The 12,880-nt window shown below is 34.5% G+C and overlaps 1 protein-coding gene across 1 annotated transcript; it reads left to right on the top strand.

Moving 5' to 3' along the window:
• Nucleotides 1-65: 65 nt before the first annotated feature.
• LOC133318271 (small ribosomal subunit protein eS25w-like) lies at nucleotides 66-1,388 on the top strand. The gene is made up of 3 exons (XM_061520267.1): nucleotides 66-90; nucleotides 203-412; nucleotides 1,050-1,388. Exons 1-3 carry the CDS (start codon nucleotides 88-90, stop codon nucleotides 1,161-1,163), a joined length of 327 nt encoding a protein of 108 aa, XP_061376251.1. The 5' UTR covers nucleotides 66-87; the 3' UTR covers nucleotides 1,164-1,388.
• The last annotated feature ends 11,492 nt before the right edge of the window (nucleotides 1,389-12,880 follow it).

The raw sequence follows: 12,880 nt of genomic DNA, 5'->3' as shown, positions 1-12,880 counted from the left end.
GGCCCAACAGAATGCCAAATCTGAAAACCCTATAATTCAGATTCGGAACTTAACCTAGACTAGCACCTTGTTGCACTCCGAACCGAAATGGTGAGTACTGGCTACAGATTCCATTGTTATAATTTTTGGATTTGAATTTCAGGGTTAGGGTTGTTGTTGGGATTAGATTAGCTCAAATTTTTTGTGGGTTTTTTTGTGACAGGCACCGAAGAAGGAGAAGGCAGCGGCTCCGTCGTCGAAGCCGGCGAAGTCAGGAGGAGGAAAGCAGAAGAAAAAGAAATGGAGCAAGGGAAAGCAGAAGGAGAAGGTCAACAACATGGTATTGTTTGACCAAACAACCTACGACAAGCTTATCTCCGAAGCTCCTAAGTACAAGCTCATCACTCCATCCATCCTTTCCGACCGATTGAGGGTACAAACTTATGTTATAATTTAATTTTTATTTTTTCAACATTAATTAATATATGGAAAAGTATAATGTAACAATCAATTACCGTTAGTACCAAAATTACTACCTATCGTTACTATCAATTAATTTCATCATTTTACAACGATTATATTTATTTTCATTTTTGTGTGGTTATGATTCTCCATATTTAATAATTTATATTTATTGTCACTGTGGTTATGATTGAGCATATTTAATATTTTTACATTAAATCCGGAAATCATAACTATACAAAAGATGAAAATAAATATAATCGTTGGATTAACATAATCGATCTAACGATGAAATTGACATTCAAATTGACATTGGTAGTAGGAGTACTTGCTCATTGGTAGTCACACTACTTGCTCACACTACTTGCTTATTGGTAGTAACACTACTTGCTCATTGTTAGTAACACTGCTCTTGGTTGTTACAATATCTTACTCCTTAATATATACCAATGTTTTGTTTTTTTTTCATTCATTAAATTTTATTTTTTATTTTATTTTTCTCTACTGATGTAGCTTGTTATGTTATAAAATCACAATACCACTTTGGAAGAATGTAAATTTGGAACATTATTTTTTGTTCTGAATTACTTTTGCTCTGCCATTTTCAGATTAATGGATCTTTGGCTCGTAGGGCAATCAAAGACTTAATGGCAAGAGGTGCAATTAGGCTCATAGCTGCTCATGGTAGCCAACAAATTTACACCAGAGCCACCAATGCATGAATGAACGGCTTGAAGATGCTTCTTTATGAACAATCTTCTGAGGACGTGTTTTGTTTTCATCATTGTTACAAGTTATACTTTTCGCTATTTATTTTGTTAAAGATATTTATGAAACTTTGTTTCTAAGTTAATGGCAATTTTGTATTAAAAACTTGATCGATGCAGCAATGCAGAGACAAGAAGAAAAGGTTATGATTGGCATGGCATGTTGGATTTTTTAATTAAAACGTTGAGTTGAAGTAAAGTTATGGGAAGAGCTAAAACGAAGGATGCAATTAAAAAAGAAAGTGTTCGTCAATATAATATAGTATGCGTGTGAGGGCTTAAAATATTTTAAACTTCATCAATTCTGTTGTTAATATTTTTTTAGATTTTGCGCCAGTGTGATATTCATACAAGAGTAAATATTCTTTTTGGTCTCTAACAAAAAACATGGTTTTCACTTTAGTCCCTTACAAAAATAAATTAGTCAATTAGTCCTTAACAAATTCAAAGTGGATTCATTTAGTTGAAATCGTGGTTCCTTACAAATTCAAAAAAGACCCATATTAGTCTTTCAAAAGTACTAAAATGGGTCCACTTTGAATTTGTTAGGGACTAACTGACTAATTTATTTTTGTAAGAGACTAAAGTGGGGACCGTATTTTTTTGTTAGGGACCAAAAATGGTGTTTACTCTTGATATAAAAACTGAAGAAGATTTTGCCGTCCATGTGGTTTCGAATCCAGAGAGGCAATCTGAAAATCTTGGAGGCTTTTACGAAGCACATTGGTGTTTGTTATTGATTGTGTTTGAGTTAGAAAACAGGTAAGCCTGGACTTATAAAGAATATGCTGCTAAGAACAAGGTGCTACTGCCTTTCGTGTCTTGGTAAATCAATGAGCTAGTCTCAGAGATATTGGTTACTTGGTTATTTACATTATTGATAAAAAAAAAAAAGTATTAACCATGTAACATGTGCAGTACTGTTATGCCACTCGATAAAGAACAGACTGGTGTTTGATACCAGAAGTAGGAGCTCATTTTTTGTGTATTAGGAGTAGATATTCCTTTATTAAAAAAGGAAAAATATATGATATGATTGGAAATAATTATAAAGATGAGGGTAGTGTAAAAGTATTATCTTTTGCCATGTTTAATGAATAATGTATCGAGTATTCGGTAGGATGGGATTACCGAAAATATTTTCCAGAATTGTATACAGATTAAATAAGGCACTGGGAAAGGGAGTTTGGTTTGGCATCCATTTCATAATTTAAAATTAGTTTCATGAATTTCGAAACAGAGTCTTCAATGAACAAAAACAAATTGACTTACTGTTTTATCTATGTCATACAAACTTTGTACGTTGATCGTGGGTATAATTATTTTAGTACAAAATGCTTGCCATACCAACAGAAAACTGATGAATATTTTCCTAATGAATTTAATTTGAGAGGGTTTTATAAAATTAGAAACGCATTAATTATTCCGCTCATGTTATGTCATGTTTCCTTTTGTCGTTCCATTTTCACAGTGACAAAAATATTTCAGCCAATAATCAAGTACATTGATCAATTGGTATGGGTCCAACTAATAAAAGGCTCAAAGGGCTCAAAGACCATTACTTGGTGAGGGAGGAAACACGACCATCCTGCATCAATTGCTCAGACAATTGCGGCCATGCGACATCAGTTGCTCGGGACAGTTCCACCCTCACATGGATCAATAACATAAATATAGGTACCAGTTTGTCAATATATCTATGAAGACCTAGCCTAGATATAGGTATCCCGCCCTGGGTATAGCCTATGAAGACTGCTACTCTCAACCAATAAGGATGAATACCATCGAACCAAGGCAGTACAACTAGAATGCTCGTCTACTATAAACATAAAGGCTTTAAGCCCAGATATGACCATATTCCCAGATATGAACATAAAGGCAGTACTTATTGACTTGAGTGTCAAAGTGCTTTGCCAGTATCTCCCCCCAATCTCTTCAACTCACCACAAGACAGCAACCACAGACGAAGCAATCTTGCAACCTTACCAAGCATCTCGCCCTAGATACTCAGCCCAAATCTGAACCTTTTCATAGCAGGCCCAATTGTGTGTGATCCAACTTAATAGTTTTTTGACTGATCATTGGCGTTGTGTGAAGACTACTAATCGTATTGAATGCAAGCTATGGAGTAAAAGAATTAGGCACAATCAGATTATTGGTAGTAATGGGAGAGCTATGTAAGTTAAATATGAAAATTCTCACTTAGTTAACATAAATATTATCTAAACCTTTAGCAGGCTTTAGTGGGGATAAACTATCTATAGTATAAAGCACCAGTCTGCTAAGGAATTGCACACTAAGAACGTTCACAGAGTATCTCAATGGCTTTTTAAGTTTATTCATGTTTTTTAATAAACTCTTTACTATTTTATTTTATTTTTATATTTTTAGTTTGAAAAAAGATAAGGGAGAGAAGAGAATACCCCATTACACAGCCAGGGCATGCCACAAGCCTTAGCAAGGGCTTTGGCTTAAAATGGTACTTACAGATCACTTATTAATTTGAGATTGCAGTAAAGTCTCGAAGGGTTGAAAAAATAGCTCATCCTGAAATTGTATTTTTGCATGAAAATACACTTGGCTTGAAAAGTAGACTGTTAGCATCAAGTGACATCAAAGAAAGAGAGAAAAAAGACAAGCACGAAATAAACCTCTCATTGTATTATTAGTAACTAAATCGTATTTACACTGTAAGTGTCTTATATATATACAAGTCTTGTGACCTAAAGTTAGTTAGAGTTTGTTACATTAAATGGGCCTTAAGCTACTGGGCTTTCATCCCCCCTCAAGCGTAGTGGGCTGGAATCGCAGGACACAAAGCTTGGTTTGAAAGTCGACAAATTTGGCATGAGAGACTGCCTTTGTAAAGCCATCAGCTATTTGGTTAATGGCTGGAATATGGTGCACTGTTATGAGCTTATTGAGGACTTTTTCTCTTACAAAGTGAAGATCTAGTTCAAAGTGCTTTGTCCGTGAGTGGAAGATCGGATTAGCTGTGAGCATCATAGCTAACTGGTTGTCACAGTAAACAGTGGGTGGTCGAGGAAGAGGTATTTGAAGTTCAGACAGCAGAGATCGAAGCCATGTGACCTCAGCAACTGTAGCAGCAAGGCAACGGTACTCTGCCTCCGTGCTAGAACGACTTACAACATGCTGCTTTTTGGAAGACCAGGTGATGAGGTTGGCACCAAAGAAGATACAAAAGCCACTGGTGGAGCGACGATCATCTAAGTCAGATCCCCAGTCAGAGTCATAGTAGGCAGAGAGGTGAAAGTGAGTTGAAGGATTGATAATCAAACCATGTTGGATCGTTCCACTGAGATAACGGAGGATACATTTCACTGCTTTCCAATCGGAGTCTAGAGGTGTTTGCATGTACTGACATGCCTTGTTGACCGAGTATGCTATATCAGGACGAGTGATAGTTGCATATTATAGTGCACCAACCACCGATCTGTAGAGAGAAGGGTCAGCAAATGGGGAACCATCAGAAGAAGACAACTTTATACTCGAGATTATTGGTGTTGGCATCGGTTTACAGTTATGCATGTTGGCTTTGATGAGAAGATCAGTGATGCACTTTGATTGATGAAGATGTAGACCCCCACTGAGTGTTGGTAGAGTCTTAATGCCCAGAAAATAATGGAGTGGACCAAGATCTTTGAGTGCAAATGCCTTGTTGAGGGACTGAATCAGTGAGCTGATAGCTGAAGAGGATGAGCCAGTGACAAGTATATCATCGACATAGACAAGGATAAATGTGGTATGAGTTGGTGTGAAGGAAACAAATAAGGAGCTGTCACACTTTGTGTTGGTGAATCCTAGATGATGCAGAGTGGAACTCAGTTTATCAAACCAGGCACGAAGAGCCTGTTTGAGGCCATAGAGTGCTTTTGTGAGCTTCCAAACTAATAATTTGTCAGAGACCAAGAACCCATGAGGTTATTGCATGTAGACATCTTCATGAAGCTCATCATTGAGGAATGCATTGTTAACATCCATTTGATGTATTGGCCAGCTTCTTGATAAGGCTATGGTGAGTATTATGTGAATGGTTACAGGTTTGACTACAGGACTGAATGTCTCCTGATAGTCAAAGCCTTCTTGTTGATGAAAACCTTTTGCTAGTAACCTAGCTTTGTATTTGAGAATGAAGCCATCTGGTTTGTATTTAGTGCGAAAAACCCACTTGCATCCAATAGGTTTTCTATCTGAGGGAAGAGAAACTAACTTCCATGTGTTATTTTTCTGCAGGGCAGTGTACTCTTCTTGCATAGCTTGCAACCAATTTGGTTGAGATAGTGCTTGTGCAACTGATGTGGGCTCAAGAGTAGTGATGTAAACTTTGGGCTTGTATATACCAGCTTTGCTACGGGTGATCATGGAGTGATGATTGATTGGAGAACTGGTGATGGTTGAGGTGATGATGATGCTGGTATGCAACAGGAAGTACCATTATTTGATGGAGGATGAGAAGATGCTAGTGAGGATTTTTCTGCTTCTGCTGGAGGAGTTGTTGTCCTGCAGTTAAAGTTAGGAGAAATAGAAGCAGGACAAGTAGAGTTAACAGAATTAATAAGAGAACCAGAAATATGTGTGTCACACTGATTGGAGGTTGTGGAAATAATGGGGATGGCAGGTATAGTAGTGAGAGGTTGTGATGTAGTCGAGGATGATGAAGTGGGCAAGGAAATATTTTTGGTGTAGGAAAAAAGAAACTCATCAAAGATGACATGTCTGGCAATGATAATTTGACCAGAGGGTGTAAGACATTTGTAGCCCTTGTGTGTAGTAGTGTAGCCTAGAAAAATGCACTGTTCAGATCTAAACTCAATTTTGTGTTTGTTATATGGACGCAAATATGGATAGCAGGCACAACCAAAGGGTTTAAGAAAATGGTAGTCTGGAGTTTGTGTAAAAAGAATTTCAAGTGGAGATTTATTTTGTAGAGTTGGAGTTGGTAGTCTGTTAATGACATAGGTAGCTGTAAGAAAAGCATGGTCCCAGAATTTGGTGGGAAGATGAGAAGCTGCTAGGAGGGCTAGGCCAGTTTCAACTATATGCCTATGCTTGCGTTCAGGTTTGCCATTTTGCTGATGTGTATAGGGGCAGGTGAGCCTATGGAGAATGCCATGTTGTTGGAGAAATAGGGTGAGTTTGAGGTATTCTTTAGCATTGTCAGTTTGGAGAGCTTTGATTTTGGAGTGTAATTGCAGTTCAGCCATGGTTTTGAAGGTTGTAAAAATGTTGAAAACCTTAGATTTAGTGGTCATGGGATAAAGCCATGTATAGTTAGAAAAGGCATAAACAAAAATAATATAGTATCCGGCTCCAGTAGTACTGTCAACAGGTGCAGGACCCCATACATAAGTGAAAACAAGTTCAAGAAGAGAGTTATAAAGTGTAGTAGAAAGGGGAAGGGGAAGTTGATGCATCTTAGCCATACAACAAGCACAACACAATTGATTATTAATTTTATTAGTAAAAGGTATATGACATGATTTAAGAACTGTTTTGACAGCTTGTAAAAAAGCATGAGCTAGTCTAGCATGCCAAGTTTCTAAGACAATATTACAAGTGTTCATAGTGTCTTCTTTGGAGCTGACAGAACTTGAATTTTTATTATTCGAAGTGATCCCAGCTGTGAGAGCTGAGCAACTGGTTGGTGTGTACAGAGGAGTTCCTTCAAAAACATAGAGTCCATTTTTAAGCCTCCCTTGGAGAAGAATCTCCTTGGTAGCCTGGGATTTTACAAAACAAGCATCAACATGAAATTCAAATAGGACATTATGTTCTTTTGCAAATTGTGACACACTGAGTAAATTTTTGGAAAGAGCAGGTACATGCAATAGATTTGATATGGTAAAGGACAAGGGTGTGAAAGGTGAGTGTAAGACAGTGTGACCAATATTCTTGATTGCCAAATTAGAACCATTACCTACTTGAACAGATTCCTTACCAAGGTATGGTGTTTTGTTTAGAAGTTTAGTACCATCTGGTGTGAAGTGGTTGGTGGCTCCAGAGTCAGGGTACCAAGTGTGATCCATCACTGAGAAAAATTCACTGTCATCATCTGGTTTTGGAGAAAAGGTTTCAGCAACATGAACTTGTGGTGCACCAACATTAGCATAATTGTAGGGAGTGGGAAAATTCTAATTAAAGCGATTGCGACATTCCCAGCCTAGATGACCATACTTGCCACAGACTTGGCATTGAGGTCTAGTATCAGAAAATCTGTTTCCTCTACCTTGAAATCTGCCACCTCTATTGAAGTTTCTGCCTCTATAAAAGGTGTTGTAATTTCCTCTATTGAAGTTGTTGTATCCTTCTCTATTTGAATTATTGTAACCTCTTCGATTGTTGTAATTTCCTCTATTGTTGTAGCCACCTCTACTGTTGTAACTTCCTCTGGTGAAATTCAGTTGTGTCATGTTAGCCGCAAGATTACCTACTTCAGGCTTTTTGTGTTTTTCCAACCTTTGTTCCTGAGCTATGAGTAAGGCTTCAATTTCTCCAACTGTATATGGATTTGTTCTGGACATGACAGATGTAACAAATGGATCATACTCCTCACCAAGACCATCCAGTATTGCATCAATATGTTGTTCTACATTGACAGGAGCACCTGTTGCACTCAGTGAATCCACAATTTTCTTTATGTGAAGAAGGTATTTAGACACAGTACTGTCTTTCTTTACACTACTCAATTGAATTTTCAATTGTTTCACTTTTTCTCTAGTTTGAGAAGAGAAAAATTCATCAAGTTTATGCCAAACCTGGTAGGAATTCTCACAACCAACCATTCTCATATAGATGACTTCTGACATGGATCCAAGCAACCAAGAGAGTAGAAACTGATCCTGCTGTTCCCAGAGTGCAGCTTCAGTGCTTTCAATTTCTGTAAATGTTGGTGCATCTTGAGTGATGAATTTTATGAGATTGTATCCTTTGATAGTAGCCATAGATTGTTGCTTCCATGGCAGAAAGTTATCTTCATTCAATTTGAACGAAACAAGACTAGAAAAAGTGTGAACCGTACTTGTGATTAATGTTGCAGTGACATTGGAGCTTTGTATCTTTGGATCTGTTGCTTTCAGTGCTGAATCTACAGTTTCCATCGCTGGAAATTTAGGTCTCCATGGATCGAATCAGGCTCTTGATACCATGTTAGCATCAAGTGACATCAGAGAAAGAGAGAGAAAAGACAAGCACGAAATAAACCTCTCATTGTATTATTAGTAACTAAATCGTATTTACACTGTAAGTGTCTTATATATATACAAGTCTTGTGACCTAAAGTTAGTTAGAGTTTGTTACATTATATGGGCCTTAAGCTATTAGGCTTTCATAGGCACTTGAAAAGCAAGCGAAATGACAATTAAGAGAATTATATGATACTATTGATGGCTTCACTTAGTTGAAGTTGTATTGTCTATTGAGTAAGTTATGTCTGATTTCTAGTATGGAAGAGTGTGGCATTTCTCTAATATTTTTTTCTTTCCTTGAATTAAGGATAGTGACACAGCATAAGAGCGTCTCATAGACATAAGAGGAGCATTTATTCAATTTCCTTTCAGCCATCTTCTTCCAAAATTGAGCAACTGTTCTGTGTTACCCTCTTAGTGGTATATTGGTGACTAATTTGGTGGATTATTATCTTTTGTTAATTGTGGGATCAAAATCTAAGGATGGGATGAAGTTGTTTTGATTTATATTTTATTTATCACATGCTACAAGATGATTTTCCAAATTTATGAAGATGAAATTGATTCTTCTCTGCATATTCTATTATTGGATTGATCTTTAGCAAGTTTTAAAACAAAGTGCTCATTTACTCCTAAACTTACTTATGGGTATGTAAAATTAGATATTAGAGAATAATATAAACCATCAAAAAGGTTTTCACCTAACACCTTAAGGTTTTGGGTTGAATTGGTTCTTTACATGGTATCTAGAGTCTAACGAGAGGAATCATTGCTCGCCTTTTTTATTTCTCTTTTTTATAATTTTAATATGGTAATAGAGAGATATCACCCTCCATGAGGGATTGGCTTTCCCGTCTGTTCCCTTTCTCTCTTTGCTTCTCTTAGTTTCTTCCGGGTGTGTTTTCTTCTTCTTCGGTGATTTATTGTTTTGATTTTAATTTTCTTTTATGGCTTGTATTTGGCCAATTTTATTTTCACATATGTTTGTGATGTTATTCAAGTCTGATTTGGCTTGTATTTGATTTATTTTTGCCATTGTTTGGCTTTATTTTGGCCTCCGAGTAGCATTTATCTCAGTTGTTGTCTGGTCTACAGATTTCTCCAGTTAAAGTGTCTCTGTCGACTTGTATCCTAGTTGCAACAATGTCTTTCCCAGCCCTTTTGGCTGATGTCTTTCTTAGTTGTTGCCTGGTCCGCGAATTTTTCCAGTTAAAGTGGCCCCGTCGGCTTGTATCTCAGTTGCAACAATGTCTTTCCCAGCCCTTTAGGTTGATGTCTTTTCTAGCTCTTCAGATTAATGTTCATTCCTGTTGATTTGCTGTCAATTTCTTTGACTTATTTTCCGTGAAGATTCATTTTAGTTTTCTTTCTTCCCAAGATGAAGTGTCCCTCCATCTTGAGGGGGAGTATTCAAGATATATATAATATTTTATTTTTTATTTTTATTTTTTTGTAAATAAAGAGGTGCACAGCCCCAAAAAACAAAGACTAAACAATCAGAGACAAAGAAACAGACGTGGAGACATCCCTTAACAGGAGCTCCTTAAGAAAAGAAGGAGGCCTATAGAATTGAATAAAATTCCCATCTCCATCATTTGTGTAAGAAGCAATCCAATGAGCACATGAGTTGTTGTCCCTGCTGATATGCTTGCAATGCACAATCCAATCTTGTGCCATCCACTTGCGAATCCGGTCTATAACCTGAGGACTTCTAGAATTAGGATCATTGTTGTAAATGAGAGAAATAGCATTCATGGAGTCACACTCCACTATAATCCTTCTGAAACCAGAACTCCAAACAAATTCCAAGCCCTTCAATACTCCCCATAACTCTGCATCCAAAGGATTATTATAGCCAAGATTTTGTTTGAAACCGCCAAGGAACATACCATTGTGATCTCTAACAAGGCCCCCACAACTAGCAGATTTTCTGATATAAGAATATGCCCCATCTGTATTGAATTTTAGTTTATTATGTTTGTTATTTTTCTTTAGGGTGAGTTGTTACAATCCCCACTCGTTTATTTTGATGTTATGTTTCTTAGTCTTTCTTGTTCAAGCTTGTTACTTATGATCTATATGCTCCAGCTTGAGGGAGAATGTTAGAAAGAATATTTTTAGGATATCTTTATTATTTGTAAAGACTATTTTCTTATTTCATTAGGATTTAGATTAGATCTGGGCTAAGCCCATTAGTATTTCTTTATATATTGTACTCTCATGAATTAATTCAATATATATTTGATTTATTTCAATGTTCCTCTTGTCTCTTATTATTTTATATGGTATCAGAGTTTCAGTGACCATAAAGTCATAAGTTCAATCCTCCCCTTCCCCCACTTTCTAGGAGAATTAAATAAGCACAAGATAAACCAAAAAATTGGCATATGCAATATCCACGCTTCAAGTCCAAAAGGCTCTTGCGTGAGGGAGTGTATTAAAAAATAATATAAACCATTAAAAAGGTTTTCACCTAACACCTTAAAGTTTTGAATTAAATTGATTCTTTACCTTACAAATGGAGTATTTTTTTTATTCTGTTCAATAGTGATATTTATTCTCTAATTGCATTTTGATTGTTGAAGATCTTAAAAAATGTTTGTTTGTTGTCTTTATGCAATACAAAGAAAAAGAAATTTTTTTAAAAGTGAAATTAAGTCAGAATTTTGATTAATAACAAATGATTATTCCATATGGATTTTTTTATTATTATTTGAATTTTGAATTTTGCAACAATTTATATTTATGTGATTGATTGATTTTTGATCCACGGACTATCCTTAACCCAATGGATTATATGGATTTTTGGCCTGTGCAGATATTTTTGTTTGCGGGTTTTTCTTGGCCCAAAAGGCCTTCCGGCTCAAGTTGACCCGTCAACACTAGGAGGTAAATTTTTTAGATTTACGCGTTAGGATCTTTCATTATTAGTATTTAACTATATTAAAGCCATTCTTAATATTATACACACGAGTTCAAATTTAAAGAAATAATTTTAAAAATCAAAATTTAAATTAGATTACTCAAAAATTCAAATAAATAAATTTGTTAAAATTAGGTAAAAATGCAAGGAGCCCGTTCCAAATTCGGACAAAAAGTTTATTGATATTTTAAGATTCTTTAACACGATATCTTTCTAGAACTAATTAAAAATTGTATATAAGTCCTATTAGACTCTCTCTTCTTCTTTTTTTATAGTAAAAACTATTAGACTCTTTAGGACATACAGAAAACTCCGTTACAAGCACTTAACATGTAGGACTAAATTTTAAACTAAATAAAAAAAAAACACACTCTTTTCATTTTGCCCCTAAAATTAAGGATTTAATATCTCTTATGTTATAGAAAATAATTTTATCTCCTATATACATATAAACTAATAAAATATGTAGTGTCAATTTTTTTTTCTCTTTTCTCTCTACATGGCTCATGTTCACACACTTTTATATGTATGTATGAGATAATTTTATCTCCAAATCTTACAATTAATATGACATTGCATTCCACGTTTCCATAGCCATTAGATCATTCCATTTAATAATGTAATAATAAATTAAGGCATTAGGCTTAGTCTAGGGTTAAGAATTTGGATAATTTATATTATGTTATATGTTCAATTCTCACCAATGTATCAAAAAAATAAAAAATAAATAAGGAAAAAGTTCAAAAAATCCTTTGTGGTATTGTTTTGAATCATTTACATTTCTATACTTTTTTTTAATCACTTAACTTTCTGTGATTTTTTTATCCACATCTCTCTTTAACAATGTTAGAAAATTAACTACGTATATATATATTCTACCATTCTTAGAAGAAGAAAATAAAGTGATAAAAATATATTAAAAGAAAAAAATAGTTAAAAAATATCAAATGTGTCAAAATAAAAAAAAGGAAATAAATGTATAAAAAAAGAAAATAGAATAAGAACAAAAAAATAGAAGAAAAAATAATACCAAACATATTAAAAATCACAACACTGACAGAAAAAGACTAAAAGTAAAAATAATGAAAATAGTCCAAACGAAAAAAAAATACTAAAGACAAAAAACTAGAAGAAAAAATTAAGATTTCAATATATTTAGTTTTATTTTTTTATTTTTTGTCCTTGGTCTATTTTATTCTTTATTTATTTCTTGGTATATCTATTTTATTCTTTTATTTTTGGTATTGTATTTTATTCTTTTTTATTTAGATATGTTTGGTCTTTTTTCTCTATTTTTTTCTTCATTTTTTGGTCTATTTTATTCTGATTTTTTCATCGACTTTTTTTAACCTTATGCCACCATATCTACTAAAGATTTTTATTAAAAAAATTTAAAAAAAGAGAGAGAATAAAATAGAGATATAAAAAAGAACAAAAATATCTAAATAAATACACCAAGAACAAAAAAAATAAAAACAAATATATTAAAAATTCATAAATGTAATTTTTTTTGTTCTATTTTTTATCTCAATTTTTTCTTTTAT

The sequence above is a fragment of the Gastrolobium bilobum genome, unplaced genomic scaffold, assembly GCF_033153095.1.
Source record: "Gastrolobium bilobum isolate Gb01-03AN ecotype WA unplaced genomic scaffold, APGP_CSIRO_Gbil_v1 utg11607, whole genome shotgun sequence".
Lineage (NCBI taxonomy): Eukaryota > Viridiplantae > Streptophyta > Magnoliopsida > Fabales > Fabaceae > Gastrolobium > Gastrolobium bilobum.
This window is presented reverse-complemented; position numbering and strand designations above follow the sequence as displayed.